Here is a 23,927-nt window from a genome sequence, read left to right on the forward strand (position 1 = left end):
ATGGGAATGGGTGTTACCCCGCGGAACAACCCGCTGCAGGGTCCGCTGGATAAATAGCCCGGCCAGGGCGTTAACCTTTGGGACTCCCCGCCGCAGGGTCTGGTGGAGCAGGGGAATAGGGCAGGCAAGGTGGCATGCTGCAGGTTAACCTCCCTGTCCCAAGGTAGGGGAGGGGGGAATAGCTCAGGCCAGCTCTCCACTCTGAACTCACTCCCCCAGAGGCACAGATCTCAGGAAAAGGATGCTTCTGTTTGAAACTTGGTTTTTATTAGGCCCGTCTCATTCATCCCCCCCCCCCACTCCCCCCTGCCCAAACCCCAGCAGAACTCGTATCTCTGTATCTTGGGATACAGCCCCATGCCTGGAGGAACACCCATGGGTGCCAGAGCCGTGGAAAAGGACAAGCCGGAAACAGGAGGGATGGAGTGGGCAGGCAAGGGCCGGCGGGGGAGATGATGGGCCTGGGGTTGGGGGCAGGGCAGGAGGGGAAGTAGAAGCCCCACCCAGAGATGGGGGAGAAGCGAGTGGGGGCCAGCGCAGGATCATACTCAGAGCTCTGCTACATTTTCCTTCCTTTTGTTTTTTTTTGTTTTGTTTGTTTTTTAAAGAAAAAATAAAAGTTTAAAAAAAACATTAAAAAAAGAATGAGGGTCCAGAAAAATCCACCACGTCTGGCGTCGGCCCTGCAGGAGAGAGAGGACAGTTAGGGGAGCGTGGCAGCCCAGCGCCCCTCCCCCCAGGAAGCCAGTTCCTGCGGCCCCATGGGAGACTGTGCCCCCTAGACGGCAGAAGCCCTTCCCCCGCCCTGGAGCCACAGGAGAGCTGGCCCCCCACGAGGAAAGGCCCCGAGCCCCATTCTCTGCCCTAGGCCCCATGGGAGCCAGTACCCCTGCCCCAGCCACGCACCTGGCTCAGCGGTCAGTGGTGGTGCGCAGGTCTGTGGTCAGCGGGTCGTGCTGGATGGTCTGATGGAGCATCAGCGCTAGCAGTCCGGCCCGGTTGGTCATGGCCATGCGCACGTTGCGCTCTTGCTCAAACAGCTCGTCCAGCTTGTACCACTGCCAACAGCAGGGGGAGCTGTTACACGCGGCCGCCCCTGGGGCATGGCAGCTGGGGAACGACCGCACGTAACGCCACAAGGGGATGGCTCACCGGACCCTACGATGCAGCCAGCTCTGGGGCGGGGCCGCTGGAGAACAGCCACATATAACGCCACAATGGCTCACCGGACCCTAAGATGCAGCCAGCTCTGGGGCGGGGCCGCTGGAGAACAGCCACATATAACGCCACAATGGCTCACCGGACCCGAAGATACAGCCAGCTCTGGGGCGGGGCCGCTGGAGAACAGCCACACAGTGACAACCAACTGCATCAGGAAGGGGGAGGGGAAGGATGTGGGGCAGGGGGGAATTTCTAAGATCAGAAGGAATCACAGATGGCGGGGGAGGGGAGACACCTAGATTTTGACACACCCCCCCGCGTGCACGGCCCTGCCTGCCAGGGAGAGCGCCCCCTGCGGGCCAGCCCCGCTCCGTACCACGCGCACTCTCTCCAGGTCCACCTCGGCCCGGCGCAGTTTCTCCCAGCAGTAGTGGCGGTTGCATTTCCGCTTGGGAACGCGGCAGACCTCGCCCGTGAGCTCGAAGACGTCCTTCACCAGGGGGCAGCCGCACACCTCGTCCACCGACACCTGGGGAGAGCACCGGAGGGAGGGAGGGGGGGGAGTCAGGCTCATGTTGCCCCTGGCGGCCAGCCCCCCACCCTGCCCCCCCACTGGCAGCCCGTGCCCCTCACCTTGGGGTCGCGGGAGTGCTCGGGGCATAGCACCTGCAGCCGTTTGCAGTAGGTCTTGCTCTGAGGGTTGTAGACGTCACAGAAGAGGCGGGTGGCCCTGTGGGGGGGGGGTGGAGGAGAGGGAAACACAATGCCTGGTTGAGAGGCTGCAACCAGCTGCCTGGAGGGGAGGCAGGAAATCCATGGCTGTAGGAAGATCTAGGCAGCATCGCCACATTGTTTAGGAGGGAAACTGAGGCACGTGTGTTCAATGCTGCTTGCCAGAGCCAGGGAGAGAACCCAGGAGTCCTGGCTCCGAAGCCCCCCTGCTCTAACCCCTAGGCCACAATCCCCTCCCAGAGCCAGGGAGAGAGCCCAGGAGTCCTGGCTCCAAAGCCCCCCTGCTCTAACCCCTAGGCCCCAATCCCCTCCCAGAGCCAGGGAGAGAGCCCAGGAGTCCTGGCTCCAAAGCCCCCCTGCTCTAACCCTTAGGCCCCACTCCCCTCCCGTGTGGGGCTGTTCTCGGCCTGGTGCGCAGCATCTCTTCACCGCCTGGCGGTGGGTCCGGGCCGCACGCTGAGGCACTCTAGCGACGTCGCAAAGCGAGGGTCAGGCTGGCAATGCTTTGGGGGACAGCTGAATTCAGAGGGGTCGCGTCAGAGCAGCAGGACAACAGAAACGAGGCCTCGGGAGGTCCTGGAAGCGCCTTCGCTGGGGGGTTTCGAGCTGAGGCAGGAGCCATTGGACAACAAATCCGGCCTGTGGCTGGGGCCGGCCTAGGGGACTCGCACGGTCCCCGCGAACGCGACGGGTATAGGAGTCCGCACGGGCGAGGAAGCAGAGACAGCGGGCGACAGCCAGCAGGGAATCGCAGCGGGGTGGGACCCAAGAGCACTGCAACGGTGGAGGGGAGAGGGCGGCAGGGCGGCGGGGGGGAAATCAGCGGGGGAACCATATGGTGAGGGACCCAAGGGCTCAGGTTGCTGGGGGAAGATTTGGAGGATGGACAGAGTCAGCCCAGACGGTCCCAGGGGGGATGGATTTGGAGTGAGCGCCCTGTCCCTCCTCTCCCCACCCCCGGGACTCACCCCTCTATGCGGGTTGGGTACATGGATCCGAAGGACGTCTGGCTCTCATACTGTGGGGAAAAGGAAGAACATAGGGCTCATCAGTGCACCGGGAGGGAGATGGGGCAATGCCGCACAAGGGAAGACTCGTTCAGCCGGGCGATGCAGCCAGCTCTGGGGCGGGGTAGCTGTAGAACAGCCGCATGGAACGCGGCACAGGGAAGACTCATTCAGCCGGGCGATGCAGCCAGCTCTGGGGCGGGGTAGCTGTAGAACAGCCGCATGGAACGCGGCACGGGGAAGACTCGTTCAGCCGGGCGATGCAGCCAGCTCTGGGGCGGGGTAGCTGTAGAACAGCCGCATGGAACGTGGCATGGGGAAGACTCGTTCAGCCGGGCGATGCAGCCAGCTCTGGGGCGGGGTAGCTGTAGAACAGCCGCATGGAACACGGCACGGGGAAGACTCGTTCAGCCGGGTGATGCAGCGAGCTCTGGGGCGGGGCAGCTGTGGAACAGCCGCATGGAACGTGGCACGGGGAAGACTCGTTCAGCCGGGCGATGCAGCCAGCTCTGGGGCGGGGTAGCTGAAGAACAGCCGCATGGAACGTGGCATGGGGAAGACTCGTTCAGCCGGGCGATGCAGCCAGCTCTGGGGCGGGGTAGCTGGAGAACAGCCGCATGGAACGCGGCACGGGGAAGACTCGTTCAGCCGGGCGATGCAGCCAGCTCTGGGGCGGGGTAGCTGTGGAACAGCCGCATGGAAAAGACTCGTTCAGCCGGGCGATGAGCCAGAGCAGGGGCGAGGGGAGAGTCTGTTTCCCGGGCCCCGCAGCACAGTACAATGCTGCAGAGAGGGGGCCGCGGGCAGGGCGGGGTACCTTGGCGTAGCAACGTTCCATGTGGCGCAGTGCCACCTTGGGGTTGATGGGATGCCCGCAGGAGACGCAGAAGATCTGCAGGTCGGTATCGTCGCTGTCTCCCTCGTTGGTCTGTGGGAGGAGAGCAGGGAGGGCGCTGGAGGGGGATCCCAGAGTACAGGCCAGCCAGGGAGAAAACCCTGGAGTCCTGGCTCTAACCACTAGACCTCACTCCCCTCCCTCAGCCTGGGAGAGAATCCCTGGCTCCTTGCCCCTCCCCCAACCCCCACCTCCCCTCCCAAAGGGGGAGATGGAACCCATATATCCAGGCTCCCTGCCCCCCCCCACTCCCTTGGCTCTAACCACTAGACCTCGCTCCCCTCCGTCAGCCTGGGAGAGAATCCAAGAGTCCTGGCTCCTTGCCCACCCCCCCCCCACAACTGCCAGACCTCACGTATCCAGGCTCCCTGCCCCGCTGGCTCTAACCACTAGGCCCCCCTCCCTTTCCTCGGCCTTGGAGGGGCTCCAGGAGCCCCGGCTCCCCAGCCCCTCCCCACCTCCTCGTCCTCCTTGATGGCCTGCTGCTTGGCCTTGGCAATGACGGCCTCCAGCTCGTGGAAGCGCCGCTCCATCTCCTGCAGCCGCAGCCGGGCCTGCTGCTGCTCCCGCCGGATCCGCTCCAGCAGCTTCTTCCCGTGCTCCTCCGCCACGCAGGGGCTCTGCTGCCACTGCTGGATGCGCTGCGGCAGGATCTCGTAGATCCGGCTGCGGGGGAGGGACAGACGCCGCTGTGGGAGCTGAGCCGGGGCTGGGCCCCCTCGGCCCTAGTCCGCCCGCGTGCGGAATAACTGCTGTTCCGTGCACCGAGGCGCGTGCGGAGGGGCACCCCCAGGGGAAACGCGGATCAGCTGGCTGGCACTGGGATCTCAGCCAAGCAGCCGCACGAGTGCCCAGCTCCCAGGGAGCCCTGGCTGTGGGCTGAGCCTGGTGGGGAGGAAGAGATACGGGGCTGGGGCCCCCATCGGGCTGAGCTGGAGAGGGGTACAGGACTGGTGGGGCCCTGTGGGCCTGACTGGGGGAGGATGCAGGCCTGGGAGGACCTGGGGTTCTGACGCAGCAGGGATATGGGGCAGGCGGGACCCCGAGGGGCTGCCCCAGGTCGGCAGGATACCAGGAAGCCCCACGGACCAGCTCTGGGATGGGTATCGTCCATGGGACTTGGGGCGCCCCTGAGAGTCTGACCGAGGGCAGGGGGGGACTGGGCCTACCAGAGCCATGGGGTGACCCCGGGGCCGGGCCACGGGGGGGCCAGCGCTCACTTGGCAGCCAGCTTCATGCCGCACTCCTCGGAGCAGTACTTGGACGCCAGCCGGGCGGGCTGGACGCAGCCGGGGCCCAGGCACTGGTGCAGCGAGGCCGGGTCCTTGGCGTCGGGCCGTTCCGTGTGCCGCGACCGGTCCCGGTGCTTCTGCTTCTGCTTGTGGCGCTTGTACTTCTCCTCCTTCTGCCGGGGGGGGAGGGGGGGACGACACCGTGTCAGGGCCCTGTAGCCCCCATCGCCATCTCTCCTCACTCTAACCGCTAGCCCTCACCCCCCTCCCAGAGCCCCGGGCTCTAGTCACCAGCCCCCATTCCCCTCCCGGCTCCCCTGCTCTAACCACTAGCCCCCGCTCCCTCGTGGAGCCAGGCTATGTCCCAGGATGGAGGGGGGGGGGAGCGTGTCCACAGCCGCTGCCGCTGGCTCCTACCTTCTTCTCCGATTTCTTCTCCCGCCTCTTAACGTGCTTGACCTTGACGGCGCGTTTGCGGAGCACGGGGTCCAGGAACGGGGCGTCCTCCGGGTCGCTGAGCCACGGCTGGGGTGGCGGGAGAGGAGACAAGGATGAGACCAGCACCCCCCAGTGGGCGCCAGAGGCCACATGCCCTCGTCTGGCCCCACACCAGTAATCCGCCCCCGCGCTCCCCCCCAAGCGAGGTACAGAGGCCGTCAGGGGTAAAACGAGCCAGCCAGCCCTGAAAGAGATACTCAACCCAGCACCCCATCCCGGGAGCCACCCAAGGGTCCAGGAACAAGTACTAGGAACAGCAGGGCCCAGCATGCGGACAGGACACCCTGCGCTGAGATGCAGCCACTTCTGGGGAGAGGCCCGAGCATCACGGCAGCAGAGTGAAACGATTTGGAGAACGCTGTAGCTGGGCACGCTGCAGCTGGGGTCCCCTGGGGCCCTGCCGTATGGGGGATCCCGCGAGCTGGGTCATGTCCTCACCAGGTTCTGATCGTCGAAGGCCCCAGCACAGAACTCCTGGTACAAGTCGGGGTCAATCGGGAGGTCGTCGTCCGACAGGGGCTCGGGAGTGGCAGACGATTCCAACTGCTCCTTCAGCATCTGCAAGTCCTCGTCCCGGCCCCGCAGCATCTGCTGGGAAGGGGGTTAGTCACTTGCTGTCCGACATGACTGACCTACACCCCTTATCCCTGCGCCGGCCACACACGCAGACTGGGAAACTGAGGCACACAGCAGGGATGAGACCGGGCCACCATCAAGCTGCAAAAGCTGGGAATAGGACCCAACTCTTCCCCACTAGCCTCACTCCCCTCCCAGAGCCAGGGAGAGAACCCAGGCATCCGGGCTCCCACTCTCCCACCAACTCTAACCACTAGCCCCTACTCCCCTCCCAGAGCCAGGGAGAGAACTCAGGCACCCTGCTTTCCAACCTCTCACCAGCCCTAACCACTACCCCAGTCTCCTCTCGGACCTGGGGAGAGAACCCTGGAGGGAAACAGTCACAGGGAAGATGGAGCCAACTTACCGAGGCTGGGAAATACTTATATGACTCCTAGAAAGAAAAGAAACACTCCGATAAGCACCTCGGATGACACGCGGCCATCTCTGGAGCGGGGCAGCCGCCAGACAAGTACGTAGGACAGGAGGTGAAGGCTTCCGTACTCACCCGCGCCCGGACCTGGCACTGTCGCAGACGGCATTTCTGACGAATTTTATTGGGCCCTCCGAATTTCTTCATGTCACGGCAGAAGTCACACTGGCCGCAGTCCTCTGTCCGCCGGCACGCCTCGCACTCGCCACACATCCGTGCCGAGCGCTTAATTTGCTGTTGCGGAGGAGAGAACTGTAAGAACAACAAGTTTGTTTGTTGAAGAAAGATGAGGAAAACATCCTTAACTGCGGGTGTCCTTAACGGGGGGCGTCCTTAACCGAGGGTGAGAGAAAGAGAACGTTTTGACTCTCGCATCTTTGAAATTACCAGGCCATCCCCTGCCTTCAAATTTGACTTGCTCTTGGCGAGAGCTATCGAACAAGCCAAGTTTGAGATTTCTATCTGCCTCTCTCCCCTAAAACATCCCCCGCCCCTTCGATTCTTCCTTGCAAAGAGGCAATGTTGCATGCACCCCCACGCCCAGAGCTAAAGATGGCTGGTACGGGAAACACACCTGGCATCTGGAAAGCGACCTCTGCCCCCTTGAAGAATTTCAATCGGTTTGACATCACGACCATCGCTTTAAATATTGCTAACTCAGGAGTGCCACAACCCACCCTCCCCACCCAAAGCACATGGATAACTGTAACCAAGTCGAGCTGTTTGCACCCACAAATACACAATACGACAGTCAGCGTCGTATCTGACACACTCAGCAACAACAAAGGGAGGGTCACCCGAGGCAGCAGCTCGTGCATCTGTTGCGAGGGGAAAACTATTTCCAGCAAGTTTCATTCACTTTCTTCGCAACAGATCCAGGCCTGCTTCCCTTCTGTTCCTTATGCCAGCTGCCTGGTTTCGGCTGCCACAGCTGAGGAAAATCTTGGTGTGTTTCGAGGACTGACGCTCACACGCAGCTAAAAGCAAAGTCCACAGAGCTGCCTTCGGTTTGGGGCCCAAACAAGCCGGAAAAGGGGCTTCCCCCCCCCCCCCTCCACACAACGTATGCACTGCCAATGCGGCTCATCGACTGTCCTTTTACTTCCCGGCAGCACTGAGATTTTTAGCGGTGCCAGCGCGGAGGGCAGCCCACCCAGGGTCTATTCCAGTCAGGAGACATTTCCCTGGAAATCAGACAGCCCAGCTCTTCCGCAGGGCTGTCTCCACCCCGAGCGTATGGCTTGGAGATGGCTCTAGCCTCGGTCAGCTGGAGCACGTGCTCAGCCATTGACTTCCCATCTCCTTCCCCCTACTCCCTCAGCCCCTAATTTTCAGCTGGGATCATGGCAGCTCCCCCATGGACGTACTCAGGGATTTTCAAGCTCCTAAATTGATACCTGACACCCCACCTGCCACCCAACCCAATCATGGGTGCCAAGACCGGCCGGGGGGAGGGGGAAAGACCACAGGATGTGCCGGGAGGAGGCATTTGAGGACATTTACAGCATAAACCCAAGGGGTCTCTCTCCCGGGACTCTTTCATTCTCACACCCAGCTGGCGAGCAGGGAGAATACTTCCTGACCTAAGAGGCCAGATGAGTGTCCACAGCTGTATTTGTAGCAGTGCCACAGCCAATGAGGTGGGGTCGGAAATTCACCCAGTGCCCACGGGTCTCACCCCACCAGCCCATGCTCCAGAACCGTGGTCTGAGAATGGGCCAAGGAACCTGGCAGGCCCGTTTCATAGACTCCTAGACTTTAAGGTCAGAAGAACATAACATAAGAACATAAGAACGGCCGTACTGGGTCAGACCAAAGGTCCTTCTAGCCCAGTAGCCTGTCTGCCGACAGCAGCCAGCACCAGGTGCCCCAGAGAGGGTGGACCGAAGACAATGATCAAGCGATTTGTCTCCTGCTATCTCTCTCCAGCCTCTGACAAACAGAGGCCAGGGACACCATTTTATCCCCTGGCTAATAGCCTTTTATGGACCTAACCTCCATGAAATTATCTAGCTTCTCTTTAAACGCTGTTATAGTTCTAGCCTTCACAGCCTCCTCTGGCAAGGAGTTCCACAGGTTGACTACACGCTGTGTGAAGAAGAACTTTCTTTTATTAGTTTTAAACCTGCTCCCCATTAAAAAAGGGACCATTATGATCGTCTAGTCTGACCCCCTGCACAGTGCAGGCCACAGAATCTCACCTACCCCTCCTAGAATCATCCTCTCACCTATATCTCAGATATTGAAGCCTTCAAATACTTTGAAGGCCCCAAGATGCAGAGAATCCTCCAGCTGTGATCTGTACCGCATGCTACAGAGGAAGGAGAAAAACTTCCAGGGCCTCTGCCAATCTACCCTGGAGGAAAATTCCTTCCCGACCCCAAATATGGCGATCAGCTAAACCCTGAGCATGTGGGCAAGACTCATCAGCCAGATACCCAGTTCTCTATAGTAACTCCTATCATCCCTCCATTGAGCCTGGGGGCTCAACGGACGAGAAGGGAGCACTGCCACTCCAAACGGGATGGATTGCCCAACGCCGAGACGCAGCCACTTCTGGGGAGTGGCCACGCATCAGGGCAACACCGGCGCAGCTCTCTGCCCAAGGAAATCCGACCACGTTGCAGGTTGTTTACCCTTAACTCTGCCCCTTAACGCTGGGGACGGGCAGCAACTGGAGCCGGAAGGTGGTTGGAGCTGCTCTTAGAACCCTGCCGCTCGGTTCCCTGGCAACGCAGCCCCATGGGCTCATGGGACAGAATCCCACCGGCTCCCTCCACCCCCAACCTAGCACCCTTTCCCGGGCACTTACTTTGGACCCACGGCTCTGATCCAGGGCCAGCTCCTGGGCTTTCTTCCTCAGCTCGTCTTTCTCCGCCCGATCCCGCTCGCCCTCCCGCTCCTTGTCCTTGGATTTCTTGTGCCGGTATCGGATCTCCAGGGCCGGGTTCTTATCTGCGGAGGGGAGAGGAACGCACATCACAGCCAGAAAGGCCAGGGGCGCCGCCCCCGTCCCCTCCCCTCCCCGCCCCGCCCCCGTCCTCACCTCGGCACTGCAGACAGTACCATTCCCGAATGGCCTTCGCCATCCTCTCCGTGATGTTGATACAGCTGCCATGGAACCACTCGTTGCAGTTGTCACAGCCGCTGCAGGGGCGGGAGAGACGGGAGAGTCAAAGCGCTCCCTGCGCAAGCCCCTGCCCCACTCCCCCCGCCCTGCCTGCCCCAGGAAACAACCCCCTGCCCAGCCCGTGGGCCAAGTGCCTCCTGGGGCTCCCCTTGCAGGGGCGGGGAGTTACCCGGCCCCCTTCCCAGCAGCAGCAACCTAGGACACGGGCAGGGGGACCCAGGCGCCGGAGCGACCCCTCGCCTCCCCGGGGTCTCCGTACATCATGAAGCAGTTGATGTCCGGCTTGCGGCAGATGCAGTAGACGGGGGCGTTCTCGCCATTCTCCGACTTAGACTCCTCGCCCACCGCGGCCAGCTCCGGGTCGGAGAACTCGCTGTCCTGGGGGGGGGGGGGGGCAGAAAGGGCATCAGAGAACTCAGGACTCCCAACCCCTCCAACCATCAGACCCTCCCCCCAGGGACCCCAGGAGTCCTGGCCCCTCCCCCCCGAGATCCCAGGAGTCCTGGCCCCTCCCCCCCAGACCCCGGGAGTCCAGGCTCCCCCCCCCCAACCAGCAGCCCCTCCCCCAGAGACCCCAGGAGTCCTGGCCCCTCCCCCCCGAGATCCCAGGAGTCCTGGCCCCTCCCCCCCAGACCCCGGGAGTCCAGGCTCCCCCCCCCAACCAGCAGCCCCTCCCCCCCGAGACCCCAGGAGTCCTGGCCCCTCCCCCCCGAGATCCCAGGAGTCCTGGCCCCTCCCCCCCCCCGGGAGACCTGGCCCCTCCCCCCCAGAGTTCTGGATCCCCCCCCAACCAGCAGCCCCTCCCCCAAGGAGTCCAGGCCCCTCCCCCCCGACCCCAGGAGTCCTGGCCCCTCCCCCCCAGACCCGGGGAGTCCTGGCCCCTCCCCCCCCAGCCCCCGGGAGTCCTGGCTCCCAGCCCCCCCGCCCCTTACCATGGTCTCTCCCTTGCTGTGGATGGAAGCAAGACAACAGGCGCTCCTGGCCAGGAAGTCCCGACAGGCCCCCCCCCCCCCGGGCGGCTACTTCCGCTTCCGGGGTCACTCTCCAACCCTGGCCAAAGGCGCCCTCGCAAACCTCCCTCCCCCGGCAGCCCGCCCATCTGCCCGCTTCCAAGATGGCCGCCCTGCGGCCTCTGGCGTGCCCCTCGCTCAGCTTCGGCCCGCTTCCAAGATGGCCGCTCCCACGTCCCAGAGGCGGGGGAACGTATCCAATATGGTCACCCCGTGGAGCGGGGACCGGCCACGCCCACTGGCATCAGCGCGACCTCGGCGCCAGGCTCCAACATGGCCGCTCCGGCGCCTCGTCACTGGCAGCATAGAGGGGGCGGCCATCTTTGACTCTGGCACAGCAAGGCTGGTTGAATCAAACTCAGATTCGCTAGATGGATGGCTAGTCAGCCAGTGTGAGGGGCTGGAGATCCAGGGCTGGATCCCAACTCTGGGCCACTGTCTGGGGAGGGGAGGGCCCAGGAGCCCTGGCTCCCAGCGACACAAGGCCCAGCCAGCTTGGAGGGCATGGGGGCTCCAGGGCACCCCTGGTGCTCCGTGGCCCAGCCCCGCTGCAAGGCAGCTGCACACGCTGCCCCCCTCCTGGCAGCCTCTGCGGTTGTGCCTGCCCTCCTGCAACTTCCCCTGGCTGCCATAGGCCCCTTTGGGACCCGCGCTCCACGCAGCCGTGAGCATGCAGGACAGTGTCTCCCCAGCCGCGTACCATAGCCCCCCACCTTCCAGGGAGCAGGCCGTGGGCGCCGAGTGTCCGAAGTCTGGAGACTAGGAGTGCATGTCCCAGCTGGGGGGGTGCTTCTGTTCGTGGTCTCCCATGTGAAATTCACTTATTTCAATTCACCTTTGTTCTTTGCCTCCCTGATACCCTGCAGCAAGGAGTTCCACAGGATACACCACTCAGATGTGCACGGCCAAACACAGCCATATCCCATCTGCTATCCACTGCTCCCTCCCAGAGCTGAGAGCCAGGCAGAGAATCCACCATGCTCCTTAGGGAATTGGCTAATTCCTCTCCCCATTCAAAACGGATGCCTTATTCCCAGGCTGACTCTGTCCAGCTTCAACTTCCAGCCACGGGATCCGGTTAGACGGTCTCCTGCTGGCCCGTTATTAAATACTAGAAGATTTACCCAGCATTGCTCAGGTAGGTCCTTCAGGGCTGGGGCGTATGGGGCGTAGGAACCGGCGGAGACCTCACTGCTTGGGCGGTGGCCCCCCCGGGACTGGCCATGGTGGGGACCATGCTGGCCGGGTGGGATTCCCCGGAGCCGCTGCTGCCCCAGTCCCCATCGCTGGCCCCTTGCTGCCCCCCTGTGGTCATTACACTTATAACTGTCCCTGCTAGCAGCCCCCTCCCTTTCTATGTTCTGGAAAACTGTCGCATCCCGGGCACGTCCCCTTGTCCTGGCCTTGCGTTAAGTTCTGGGAAGAGGAAGCCGCCTACCGAATTTGGGGGTCCTAGCTCGTTCATTTAGGAGCTCTCGAACAAGCAGATGGATGGACAGACGGACTCGCTCGCTCGCAGGCGAACAAGCTCTCTCAGCAGATTAGTTCCCCGTGGCCCCTCCCCACGCGACCCCCATCCTCCGCAGAACCGGACCCTTCGCCCCTGCCCCGAGTCCAGTAACCGGGCACAGCAGGGGCGTAAGCAGGAAGTCTTTATTCACCACAAGGAGACGGTTGTGTCCAGAGGCGACGTAACTCCAGGCCGATTTCCGCTCTAGGAGCTGGGGTGCTTGCAGAGCGGCCGTGGCTTTTAGGCAGCTGTTTCCATGCTGGCTGAACTGCCCCCAGTTCCCTGCTGTGGGGCAGAGCAGGTGAGGGAGATTGGGGGGGTCACCGTGCCCCCAGTCAGGACGGTGGGTCACAGCTGGATGGGAACACACACTGGCACCAGGCATTGGATCCCACCCCAACAGCGAGGGACGGAGCCAGCCCTGAGCACTCTGGCCCAGGAATGGCTGCAGGAGCCAGCCCACCCCACTGCTGGGCATTTAGGGAAGGGCCGTGGGTCCCACCAAAGGGACCACTCAGCCCCACCAGTTATCTTGAGGGAGCCAGCACGGTCAAAGGAGTGTGAGCGACTGCTGAGCATCCCAGCGGAGGTGGGCACCAGCAGGAACTTGGAAAGCAGACACTGTAATCTCACACACCTCGCACCAGCCAGCCAGCCCTCGCACACCATGCACCAGCCAGCCACGCCTCGCACACCTCCAGCCAGCCAGCCCTCGCACACCTCACACCAGCCACGCTTCGCACACCTCCCGCCAGCCAGCCATGCCTCGCACACCTCGCACCAGCCAGTCACACCTCGCACACCTCCAGCCAGCCAGCCCTCGCACACCTTGCACCAGCCAGCCATACCTCGCACACCTCCCACCAGCCAGCCAGCCCTCGCACACCTCGCACCAGCCAGCCACGCCTCGCATACCTCCCACCAGCCAGCCACGCCTCGCACACTTCGCACCAGCCAGCCAGCCCTCGCACACCTCCCGCCAGCCAGCCACGCCTCGCACACCTCCCGCCAGCCAGCCAGCCCTCGCACACCTTGCACCAGCCACGCCTCGCACACCTTGCGCCAGCCAGCCAGCCCTCGCACACCTCCCTCCAGCCAGCTACACAACGCACACCTCCCATCAGCCAGCCACGCCTCGCACACTTCCCACCAGCCAGCCATGCCTCACACACCTTGCACCTGCCAGCCACTCCTTGCACACCTCACACCAGCCAGCCAGCCCTCACATACCTCCCACCAGCCAGCCAGCCACGCCTCGCACACCTTGCACCAGCCAGCCACGGCTTACACTCCTCCCACCAACCAGCCAGCCACACCTCACACATCTCCCAGCAACACCTCGCACACTTCCCACCAGCCAGCCAGCCCTCGCACACCTCCTGCCTGCCAGTCTTCACTCACTTCCTGCCTGCCAGCTCTTCCTCTAAACTCCCCACCTTGTCGTCTCTCCTCTCCCCACTTCTCCATCCATCTCCCCATCCCAACATGCCCCTGCACCCGTGTCCTTCCTGCACACCCCTCTCTGTCTGTCTGTCTCTTGGGGGAATTCTGGCCACGTGCGGATGTGCCGGTCAATGGACTCGCCAGCCAAGCCCTGCCCCTTTGGCAGCACAGAGTCCTGTCAACAGTTTCCCTTTGTCGCCGCCATCCTCACCTGCTGGGCCTCCAGCTCGGCCGCCAGCCTGGAAGGGACCAGAAATAACGGTTCTATCAAACAAGGGGGGCACCTGGCTGGGCCCATCGCCAGGGCAGCGGCGCCCGTCACAGAGAGGAAGGGTTACACTGCACAAGGGGTGTGGCAGAGTCCTTCCTCTCAGCAGAGACTCACCGCCACTTCTGGGGGCCCGGAGCCACTGGACAGCGAGGAATCCCAGAACCCTCTGGGAACACAGGGAGAGTGGAAGGAGGGGGAAAGGACCCCGCCAGGTTGGGACTGGCCAGGGGAGTTTCCTGGACACACCAGTCAGAGCCTGGGGCGCCCAGCCCCACTGCACTAACCCCCTCGGTCCCACCCTCCGAGCCAGGCTAGAACCCAGGGGTCTGGGCTCCCAGCCTGCCCCCACGCTCACCTCTTGTACTTCTGCTGCAGTTCTGAGTGCCGGAGTGACGCTGCCTCCAGATGCTCAGTCGCGCTCTTGTTTTCCTGCTGGAACAGCTGCCTGGAGACAATAGAAAGCATGGAGCAGCCCAGCCGCCTCGGTGATGGACAGCAGCCATCCCCCGGCAAGGCAGGCTGTGCTGGAAACAGCTCTCCCTGCATTCACCTTGCCAACTGCCTCTCTGCCTCTGCCCACGCTGCCCCTAGGCACTCTCCCCACTAGCCCAGATGTTTGCTTTCACGCCAGCACCTGGGCTGTCCTCACTGCTCCAGAGAGTACCAAGGAGTCCTGGCTCCCAGTGCTAACCACTAGACCCAGCTCCCCTTCCAAAGCCACAGAGAGAATCCAAGGAGTCCTGTCTGCCAGTCCCCCCATGCTGTAACCACTAGACACCTTTCCCTTCCTATAGCCAAGGGGAGAACCCAGGAGTCCTGGCTCCCAGCGGTAACCACTAGACCCAGCTCCCCTTCCAGAGCCACAGAGAGAATCCAAGGAATCCTGTCTGCCAATCACCATGCTCTAACCGCTAGCCCTCACTCTCCTCCCAGATCCAGGGGTGGGACCAGGCATCCTGCTCGGGCTGTACTGATGCAATATGCTCCATTGGTGGCTGGCACAGGGCTGGGGGCGCTCCACACTCACAGGGCCGTGCTAGCCTCCTGGCTCTTCAGGAACATCCTCTCCTGGCTGAGAGCTGCCCTGGCCTGGGGCAGGGAGTCCAGCTGCTTCTCAACCTGGGCCAGGCTAGCTTGGATCAGCCGGTCTAGGGCAAAGGACAGAAACGGCGGCACGGGGCCACATCACTCCGGTGCAGGGGTCTCAGGGAGAAGGCACGAGGCCCGACTCCTGGAGCGAGACCCCCAAGATCCCCGACTGAGATCAGGGTCCCATTCTGATGGGCACCGCCCAGACCCCAACCAAGAGGCAGGCCCTGACCCACGCGTCTGCACTCGAATGAGACAGCCCCGAGGGAGGATTATTCTGCCCCTTTCACAGCTGGGAAGCGGGGCCGGAGAGATTCGTCACCTTCGCTCAGCAAATGCTCCTTGCTCTCAGCCATGCTGTGGATCTCGGCGGCCAGCTTTTCCAAGCTCTAGGAGGAGGGGGAAGGAATTCACCACAGAGCAGGCTGCCACAGGGCTGGGGGGGGAACATCCACTGGCTTCCCTCACCCTAATCCCCCCATAAATGGCTCTTTCCCCGACGGAGGCCTGGTCTCCAAGGGGGAGCGGCAGCTTGAAGCAGCCAGAGAGCTCCACTGCCCCCATAGGCCTTACGTCAGCTCCCTACCCCGAGCATTTTGCTGGCAGGGGCCACAGAGCAGCACTGAGGACAGACTTGCTTTTTGCCAGCATTTCGTGTTCCCAGCCCCAGTCCTGGCACCCAAACCCCCCACCCCCTTTCTAACCACTCCCCCCGTCCCCTCTCTGAGCCAGGGAGAGAACCCAGGAGTCCTGGCTCCCAGCCACTCCTGCTCGAACCCACTCCCTCCCACACACGTGCATGACCCCTGCCAGTAGAGTTGTACCCCATATCTGCGCCTAGGGGGCATTCCCTTGGATCCCCCTCCAATCCCAGCTGGCATGGGAACAGCACAGGGACCCCCCGTGGCTCTTACATGGCATTCCTGGAGGGTCTTGTGCTTCGCCATCAGCTCCTCCAGCAGCTGCTCAAATTCCAGCCTGGAAAAAACAGGGGGTGAGAGGCTGCCGTGGGGCACAGAGCACTGCTGCGGTGCAAAGACCCATGACAGAACCACACAGACACACCGGTAGGGTTTATGCCCTGCAGCAGGGGGCTGGCAGTGACACACACACACAAAGCACCTCCGGCCGTGGGGCGGCACGTACATGCACACAGCCGAGGAGTCCTGTCACACCTCAGAGACTCACCGATGTAGCAGGGCCTGAGCTTTTGTGGGTAAAGCCCCCTTCATCAGATGCATTGGGGCGGACGTTACAGAAGCAGGGGGAATGTATAAGAGAGAAGTTGCTTGTGTGAATGAAGCTAAGCAAGTCGGAGGATGTGGGGTGGGGATGTGACTATCCAGTGAGGGGAAATTGCTTTTGGAGGGCGTTAGCCAGCCGAGCCTTATTCAGTGCTAAGCTGAGCATGTGGAATTCTCAAAGGAACGCTGGTTCAGCTGTCTCCCTTTGGAACTGGCTTTTGAAATGCTTGTGTAGAAGGACGGCTGCTTTCAATCCATGACTGAGTGCCCAGGGAGGTTAAGGTGCCCCTACAAGTGTGTCTGTGTTGCCTTTCTGGAGGTCTGATTTGTGTCCGTTTATCCTTTGGGGCAGGGGCTGTCCAGTTTGGCCAATATCCACGGCAGAGGGGCATTGCGGGCCCTTGATAGCACAGATCACATTAGAGGATGTGCGGGCGTCTGAGCCCCTGGCAGACGCGGTTAGGTCCTGGGATGGTGACGTTTGTATAGATCCATGGGCAGAGCTGGCAACGGGGTTTGTGGCAGGGATAGGTTCCTGGGCAAGTGGTTCTGTGGTGTGTTGTGTGGCACGCACAAACACACAACGTGCAGGGCGGTTCCCCTCCAGCAGGGGGCATCAGGGACACACGCAGAGCGTGTTATATGCAGTGCAGTGTGTGTGTTGTGGGAGAGCGACAAAGGGGGTCTCTAGCGGAGAGGCGGAATTCTCCCCCAGAGGGCCTCCGGTGAGCAGGCGCTGGCAAGCAAGGGCCCGTAGCAAACCCACAACTGCCTAGGCCAAGTGCTCCTCAGCTGCGGGCCTGGCAGCCGGTTAATTATCTGCTGCTAATTTCCTGTGCAGAACAGGAATGTGCCCAGGGCACAGGACGGGGCAGAGGCGCAGGCTGCAGGACACCGCCGCTGCACACCGGGGCCAGGCGGCAAGCAGACAAGGCAGGGTGTGCCCTTTCCCATCACTCTGCCTGGCCGGCGCACGGGGCTTGCCCAAGGCTGAATGCCCCGGACGCGCCAAGTGATTTCCTTTGAGCTTCGGGCTGCCCTCTCATGGACCTGAGGGAGAGAAGGGAGCAGCGGGAGATCCCAGAATGCACTGCTCTCCCGGCTGCCCGGAGTGGCCTCGGAGCGTAGGTGCTGGGTATGACACATGCCCATCTCCAGGGCGCAGGGCCGGGTTGGGTGGGGAGGCTGGCAGTAGGTACCTGTGTTTCCTCTGCTTCAGCTTCTCCTCCTGGATCTTGGCCGCCAGCTCCTCGATGTGCTGCTTCCGCTCCTGGGTCAGCGCCTGCTGCCTGCAACCCGAGCAGCCCAGCCTGGTAAGCCGGCCGCCTGGCTCCCAGAAGTGGCTGGGGACAAAGGGGGCCCCGAAACACCTTCCCCAGGTGACTCGACAGGGGCAGGGAAGCAGAAGCAACAACGTCAGGCAACAACACGACCAGAACCCAGGGGTCCTGGCTCCCAGCCCTCCCCCCCCCCCCCCCGCAAGTCACCTGGACCTCCCTCCCCTCCCAGAGCCCTGGGGGAGAACGCAGGACTCCTCCCCTCTCTGTCTCTCAGACCCCCCTTGTGACTACCCCGCTATATCCCCCCGCCCCTTCTGCATCTCCATCCCTCCCTCCTGCCCCTTTCACCTCTGGCCTTCCGCCTCCGTCTCCTGGGAGCGGAGCTGCAGGGTCCGGAGCAGCTCTGGAGGGAACAGCAGTGTTAGTGCAGGGGTCCTGGCTCCCTGCTGGGGCCACCCCACAGCCCAGGGGCTCGCTCCGGCCTGCCCTCGGGCAGCTCCAATGGGCCGAAGAGAAGATTGCCAGACAGATGGGGGCAGGGAACCCTGCTATGAGAGGATGGGGAATGGAGGACACACAGAGGGCCTGGGATGGGGGAAATTGGGGGACCCTGGTGTGAGGGCAGGGGTCAAAGGGGACACACAGAGCCCCTGGTGGGGGTAACTGGGGGACACAGCCCCCCTGGCAGGAGAGAGAACGAAGTCTCTTTAACAGAGGGGGCTGGGAGGGGCCACACAGGAGCCCACACGGTATGCAAGCTGGTAACGATCACACCTGTCTCTTCTCAAGCCCGTCTCATGGGTGGGTCTCAAAGTGCTGGACGGACACGGTCAGCACCCTCCCCCGGCAGTCCAGCCCTTCCTGTGTCCCTCAGTCAAGCTGCCTTCCCTCCTGGTAAAAGCCTGCTCTCACCTTGCTTCTGGCTGCAGATTTCCTCCAAGTTCGACTTCTCCACATTCACTGCAAGAGGGGGGCAGGAAACAACCAGGCTGGGACCCGAATCGAGTGCCCTGCGAGCCTGCAGATATCCGCTTTCTAGCCATGGGCTGTGCCTCTGCGGATGGCAAGGCAGATCTCCACGGCTCTTTTTGTGGGTGCGGATACAGGTCCGCACAGGGCTCTACCCGTGTCCTCTGGGATGTGGGGACATATCCCACCTGCTGACAGGGGGTCCAGCCCCCGAGCATGCAGCCGGGTAGGGGTGTTGTCTGCAGTGCAAAAGGGGGCTGCTGTCAGAGAGCTCAGAAGATCCCATGGCCCAAATCCTTCGAGTTATTAATAGAGCCCTGAGAGGGCACAACATTTGTATCCGTGGGCACAGAAACGATCCCCGGATTTCTGCAACCACATCCACGGAGGCAGTGACCCGCAGATACGAAGCAGGAAGCCGCGGCCCGGCAGGAGAAAGGCTCCTTGGAGAATCCGACCCAATGACCTGAGGAGCAATGTGGAACCGTGCCGGGCGGGGGTGACTTACGCTCCTCCAGCTCTTCCTGCAATTCCTTGCTGCGCGCCTGGCTGTCCTGCAGCTCCTGGCTCAGAGCCTGCTTAGCTATGGCAAGACCAAGCGGGTTGGGGGGAAGGTGAGGAGAGAGAGAGAGAGACTTCTTTGGGGCTGGAGAGGTGGGGTGTGTAATGAGGAGGGGTGGATAGACGGAGGGGTGTACGTGGGGAGGGGTAGACAGAGGGGTTCCACGAGGAGTAACGGTAGTTCGGAATAGGAAGCCTAATCCGAACTACCTAGTCCGTGCCGCGTGTAGCCGTGGGCACAGAGTCCGAACTAGCGGACATTTAAAAATGGCGGCGCCCGGCAAGATGCAAATGAAGCCCAGGAAATTCAAATCCCAGGCTTCATTTGCAACTTCGGTTGCCTACATTAACCACCCTAGTTCGAACTAGGGCGGTAGTGTAGACATACCCCTATTTAGCAATTCAAATGTTGGCGGGGACATGGGGGGCAGTGCTACGGTCCCGGCAATGAGGGTGCGGGGGAACAGGCTGTAACGGGAGCACTCTCCCTTCCCTTCCCCTCGCCTCCCCTCACCTCGCTGCAGTTTCCTGAGCCTTCCTACCAGGTCGTCCATTCGGGGCTCCAGTGTCCCTGCTGCGGAGGGAAGGGGAAGGGCTTGCCTGGTTGTGCTCCTGACAAGGGTCCTTCACCCCCAGCTCTTTGGAGCGTGCCCGGGGGGGAAGCGGTTATTCCTGGCTCCGCTTACGGAGGGGCAGGGGACTGAGACACAGAGAAGTCACACCGAAAGTCATGGGCACAGCCAGGAAAAGAACAAGAGCCCCCCCCTTACAGACTCCAGGCTAGATGCCCCCCTCCTCCCAGAGCTGGGGAGAAAACCCAAGTGTCCTGGCTTGCAGGCCTCCCCCCCCCCCCCCCGCCCCGCCTCTAGGTCCCACTCCTTTCCTAGACCTGGAGGTAGAACCCAAGAATCCCAGCTTCCCCCCCACCCCAACCACTGGACCCTACTCCCCTTGCAGGGCCAGGTACAGAGCCCAGGACTCCTAGCGCCTAGCTGCCCCCCCCCCCCCCCCCCGACCAACGTGTCCCAATCTCCTTCCAGAGCTGGGGAGAGGACCCTGATTCCCGGTTGCTTAAACACCACACCCAGCTCGTGGGTACCATCCTGCAGTTGTTTCACCAGCACTAACAGCTCCTCTGCCTTGGGCGTGAAGCTGCTGGGAACTGGGAAGAGGAAACAAAAAAATCAATTGCTTTGAGAATTCCCCCCGAGCCTGTAACTGGGGATTTACCCGCCCCCACAATGGGCTAGAGAAGGCATTGTAGGCTGGACTCGGCTTTATCCAGCCCAGGGCACGAGGGAGACGGGCACTGTGGGATTGCCTTGGCGCTAACCCCTGCTTGGTGGGAAGAAGGCGGCATTGGGGGCTTGCTGGTCCCTGGTGGGGGCAACAAGGGTACCGTGGCCCAACGTGTGAGGGGGCGCTGTGAGACGCCCCCTTGGCGTGAGGGAGCAGGGCGCTGTGGGACGCCCCCCGGCGTGAGGGGGCAGGGCGCTGTGAGACGCCCCATTGGCGTGAGGAGGCAGGGCGCTGTGAGACGCCCCCCTTGGCGTGAGGGAGCAGGGCGCTGTGAGACGCCCCCCTTGGCGTGAGGGGGCAGGGCGCTGTGGGACACCCCCCACCCCGGTGTGAGGGGGCAGGGCGCAGTGGGACACCCCCCACCCCGGTGTGAGGGGGCAGGGCGCTGCGAGACGCCCCCCTTGGCGTGAGGGGGCAGGGCACTGTGGGGCGCCCCCCTTGGCATGAGGGGGCAGGGCGCAGTGGGGCACCCCCCGGTGTGAGGGGGCAGGGCGCAGTGGGACGCCCCCCCCGGTGTGAGGGGGCAGGGCACAGTGGGGCGCCCCCCCTTGGCGTGAGGGGGCAGGGCGCTGTGGAACGCTCCCCCTTGGTGTGAGGGGGCAGGGCGCTGTGGGGCGCCCCCCTTGGCGTGAGGGGGCAGGGCGCTGTGGGGCACCCCCCGGTGTGAGGAAGCAGGGCGCTGTGGGGCACCCCCCAGTGTGAGGGGGCAGGGCGCTGTGGGGCGCCCCCCTTGGCGTGAGGGGGCAGGGTGCTGTGGGGCACCCCTTGGCGTGAGGGGGCAGGGCGCTGTGGGACACCCCCCTTGGCGTGAGGGGGCAGGGCGCAGTGGGGCGCCCCCCTTGGCGTGAGGGGGCAGGGCGCTGTGGGACGCCCCCCCTTGGCGTGAGGGGGCAGGGCGCAGTGGGGCGCCCCCCTTGGCGTGAGGGGGCAGGGCGCTGTGGGACGCCCCCCCTTGGCGTGAGGGGGCAGAGCGCTGTGGGGTGCCCCCCTTGGCGTGAGGGGGCAGGGCGCTGTGGGACACCCCCCTTGGCGTGAGGGGGCAGGGCGCTGTGGGGCGCCCCTTGGCGTGAGGGGGCAGGGCGCTGTGGGGCACCCCCCTTGGCGTGAGGGGGCAGGGCGCTGTGGGGCACCCCCCGGTGTGAGGAAGCAGGGCGCTGTGGGGCACCCCCCAGTGTGAGGGGGCAGGGCGCTGTGGGGCGCCCCCCTTGGCGTGAGGGGGCAGGGTGCTGTGGGGCACCCCTTGGCGTGAGGGGGCAGGGCGCTGTGGGACACCCCCCTTGGCGTGAGGGGGCAGGGCGCAGTGGGGCGCCCCCCTTGGCGTGAGGGGGCAGGGCGCTGTGGGACGCCCCCCCTTGGCGTGAGGGGGCAGGGCGCAGTGGGGCGCCCCCCTTGGCGTGAGGGGGCAGGGCGCTGTGGGACGCCCCCCCTTGGTGTGAGGGGGCAGAGCGCTGTGGGGCGCCCCCCTTGGCGTGAGGGGGCAGGGCGCTGTGGGACACCCCCCTTGGCGTGAGGGGGCAGGGCGCTGTGGGGCGCCCCCCTTGGCGTGATGGGGCAGGGCGCTGTGGGGCGCCCCCCTTGGCGTGAGGGGGCAGGGCGCTGTGGGGCGCCCCCCTTGGCGTGAGGGGGCAGGGCGCAGTGGGGCGCCCCCCTTGGTGCTGTGTAACTGCCATGGGCGCCCTGCGCTGTGGGGCTGGAGCTGTGCCCCCTCCGCCCATCCCCCTCACTCTGTCCACTCCTCTCCATGGCCCTGTGTCCAGAGAGCTGGGGGGGCCTTAACACCTGCGCCTAGTCGCACCGCGGGTGGGAGGGGAAGCCTTGAAACTGCCCCGCCTGCGCTTTTTTCCCGCCTTTTTCCAACGACTGCTGCGGCCCCGCCCCCTCCGGGGCTCGTGCTGTGTTTTCCAATGGCTAGGGCCCCGCCCCCTTCCAAAGAGGAGGGGCTAACTGCTCGCTGGGGGAGGGGCTGGGAGACAGGGTTCCTGGGCTCTCCCCCTGGCTGGGGGGGGGGGGGGGGGCCTGGGAGACAGGGTTCCTGGGTTCTCCCCCTGGCTGGGGGGGCTGGGAGACAGGGTTCCTGGGCTCTCCCCCTGGCTGTGGGGCGGGGGGGGGGGCTGGGAGACAGGGTTCCTGGGCTCTCCCCCTGGCTGGGGGGGGGGGCTGGGAGACAGGGTTCCTGGGTTCTCCCCCTGGCTGGGGGGGGGGGGCTGGGAGACAGGGTTCCTGGGTTCTCCCCCTGGCTGTGGGGCGGGGGGGCTGGGAGACAGGGCTCCTGGGTTCTCCCCCTGGCTGTGGGGCGGGGGGGCTGGGAGACAGGGTTCCTGGGTTCTCCCCCTGGCTGTGGGGCGGGGGGGCTGGGAGACAGGGTTCCTGGGTTCTCCCCCTGGCTGTGGGGCGGGGGGGGGGGGGCTGGGAGACAGGGCTCCTGGGTTCTCCCCCTGGCTGGGGGGGCTGGGAGACAGGGTTCCTGGGTTCTCCCCCTGGCTGGGGGGGCTGGGAGACAGGGTTCCTGGGTTCTCCCCCTGGCTGGGGAGGGGGGGGGGGGGGGGGCTGGGAGACAGGGTTCCTGGGTTCTCCCTCTGGCTGTGGGGCGGGGGGGCTGGGAGACAGGGCTCCTGGGTTCTCCCCCTGGCTGCAGGGTGGGTGGGTGGGGGGGCTGGGAGACAGGGCTCCTGGGTTCTCCCCCTGGCTGCAGGGTGGGTGGGTGGGGGGGGCTGGGAGCCCAGCCTCCTGAGTTCTTTTCCTGGCTGAGGGCTATGGAGGGGAGCAGGGAGCCAAGATTCCTGGGTTCTCCCCCTGGCTGTGGGGGGTCTCTACTCAGTTTGGGGGTCCCAGTGGGTTAGAGCAGGGAACCATAGGCAGCTACCCTGGAGCATGGGACCTGCAGCTGCTCCTCCCTTGTCCCAACACCAGGCTAAGCTCATCCCAGCCTTCTGTGACAGGGCTAGATTACATCCACGCTCCTCCACATAGGACATCTCCAGTGGTCCTTGAGCTCCACCATGAAGGCAGGGTCCTGGGAGGATGTGCTAGTGGTTAGCAGCCTGGGAGACTCCCCCATAGAGAAGGGCCATAGCTGGGAGGGAGGGTAATTGGCTTGGGAAGATGGTACGGGATAGGGAGCTCTAACGACTGGCAGGGAACGAGCAATGCGCGAGGGCTGGCAGTGACTGGACAGAGGCCTAGCCTGCTCCTGTACCTCAGTGGCCCGACAAGTGCAGGAGCCTGAGCTAGGCCAGCTGGCCATTGTTTGTTTCTGCCTCCCCAACCCGTGCAGATAGATTCCTGGTGCATGGAGCCCGGGGGTGGATAGCGGACCAGACCTCTCCAGGCAGCAGCTGCCTTCCTTGCACAGGCCCATCTCCTTCTGCAGAGCCCATGCACACAGCTTACAGCATGGCGTGAGCGCGAGCTGCATCTTAAAATAACAGCCGGGAGGCTCGCCTGGGTATTTTGGACTCTGGTTGGGTCCATGCTTCTATTTCCAATGTTGTAGTAGCAAGGTTAACTTGCTAGCGCAGCTGGTAGCCTCGTTTCTGCACAACAGCTCT

At 63.6% G+C, this 23,927-nt stretch overlaps 2 protein-coding genes across 6 annotated transcripts; both read right to left on the reverse strand.

The window, feature by feature from the left end:
• Nucleotides 1-74: 74 nt before the first annotated feature.
• On the reverse strand, nucleotides 75-10,780 carry CXXC1 (CXXC finger protein 1). 4 transcript variants are annotated; one of them, XM_075914949.2, is made up of 16 exons: nucleotides 10,636-10,780; nucleotides 9,963-10,081; nucleotides 9,620-9,720; nucleotides 9,386-9,528; nucleotides 6,649-6,807; nucleotides 6,508-6,534; nucleotides 5,964-6,116; nucleotides 5,445-5,552; nucleotides 5,016-5,200; nucleotides 4,254-4,461; nucleotides 3,718-3,828; nucleotides 2,862-2,911; nucleotides 1,795-1,891; nucleotides 1,538-1,690; nucleotides 907-1,058; nucleotides 75-683 (listed from the first exon to the last, which is right to left on the reverse strand). In XM_075914949.2, the coding sequence occupies exons 1-15, from the start codon at nucleotides 10,636-10,638 to the stop codon at nucleotides 912-914; spliced, it is 1,764 nt and encodes a 587-aa protein (XP_075771064.1). In that variant the 5' UTR covers nucleotides 10,639-10,780; the 3' UTR covers nucleotides 75-683; nucleotides 907-911. The 4 variants fall into 4 exon arrangements, with proteins under 4 accessions (XP_075771064.1, XP_075771063.1, XP_075771062.1 ...); XM_075914948.2 differs by having other exon boundaries at nucleotides 5,964-6,113; nucleotides 6,649-6,825; XM_075914947.2 differs by having other exon boundaries at nucleotides 6,649-6,825.
• A 1,568-nt stretch (nucleotides 10,781-12,348) lies between these two features.
• LOC102450016 (synaptonemal complex central element protein 1) lies at nucleotides 12,349-22,229 on the reverse strand. 2 transcript variants are annotated; one of them, XM_089770178.1, is made up of 13 exons: nucleotides 22,104-22,229; nucleotides 20,180-20,242; nucleotides 19,595-19,654; nucleotides 19,028-19,102; nucleotides 18,463-18,510; nucleotides 17,899-17,953; nucleotides 17,470-17,559; nucleotides 15,941-16,004; nucleotides 15,349-15,415; nucleotides 14,965-15,085; nucleotides 14,293-14,382; nucleotides 13,878-13,905; nucleotides 12,349-12,505 (listed from the first exon to the last, which is right to left on the reverse strand). In XM_089770178.1, exons 1-13 carry the CDS (start codon nucleotides 22,120-22,122, stop codon nucleotides 12,464-12,466), a joined length of 822 nt encoding a protein of 273 aa, XP_089626304.1. In that variant the 5' UTR covers nucleotides 22,123-22,229; the 3' UTR covers nucleotides 12,349-12,463. The 2 variants fall into 2 exon arrangements, with proteins under 2 accessions (XP_089626304.1, XP_089626303.1); XM_089770177.1 differs by having other exon boundaries at nucleotides 12,349-12,508; nucleotides 22,104-22,223.
• Nucleotides 22,230-23,927: the final 1,698 nt, after the last annotated feature.

The sequence above is a fragment of the Pelodiscus sinensis genome, chromosome 18, assembly GCF_052426305.1.
Source record: "Pelodiscus sinensis isolate ZL-2025 chromosome 18, ASM5242630v1, whole genome shotgun sequence".
In the NCBI taxonomy this organism is placed as follows: domain Eukaryota; kingdom Metazoa; phylum Chordata; order Testudines; family Trionychidae; genus Pelodiscus; species Pelodiscus sinensis.

Bases quoted from the DNA above. Each gene is read 5' to 3' on its own strand.
- LOC102450016 (XM_089770177.1), bottom strand. The intron at 17,954-18,462 runs GTGAGAGCAGGC...TGTTCCCTCCAG, and splicing joins AATCTGCAGCCAGAAGCAAG to AGCTGCTCCGGACCCTGCAG. The intron at 12,509-13,877 runs GTGAGGATGGCG...TCTGCCCCACAG, and splicing joins CCGAGCTGGAGGCCCAGCAG to CAGGGAACTGGGGGCAGTTC.
- CXXC1 (XM_075914947.2), bottom strand. The intron at 9,721-9,962 runs GTACGGAGACCC...CCGCCCCTGCAG, and splicing joins GACATCAACTGCTTCATGAT to CGGCTGTGACAACTGCAACG. The intron at 9,529-9,619 runs GTGAGGACGGGG...TCCCCTCCGCAG, and splicing joins GTACTGTCTGCAGTGCCGAG to ATAAGAACCCGGCCCTGGAG.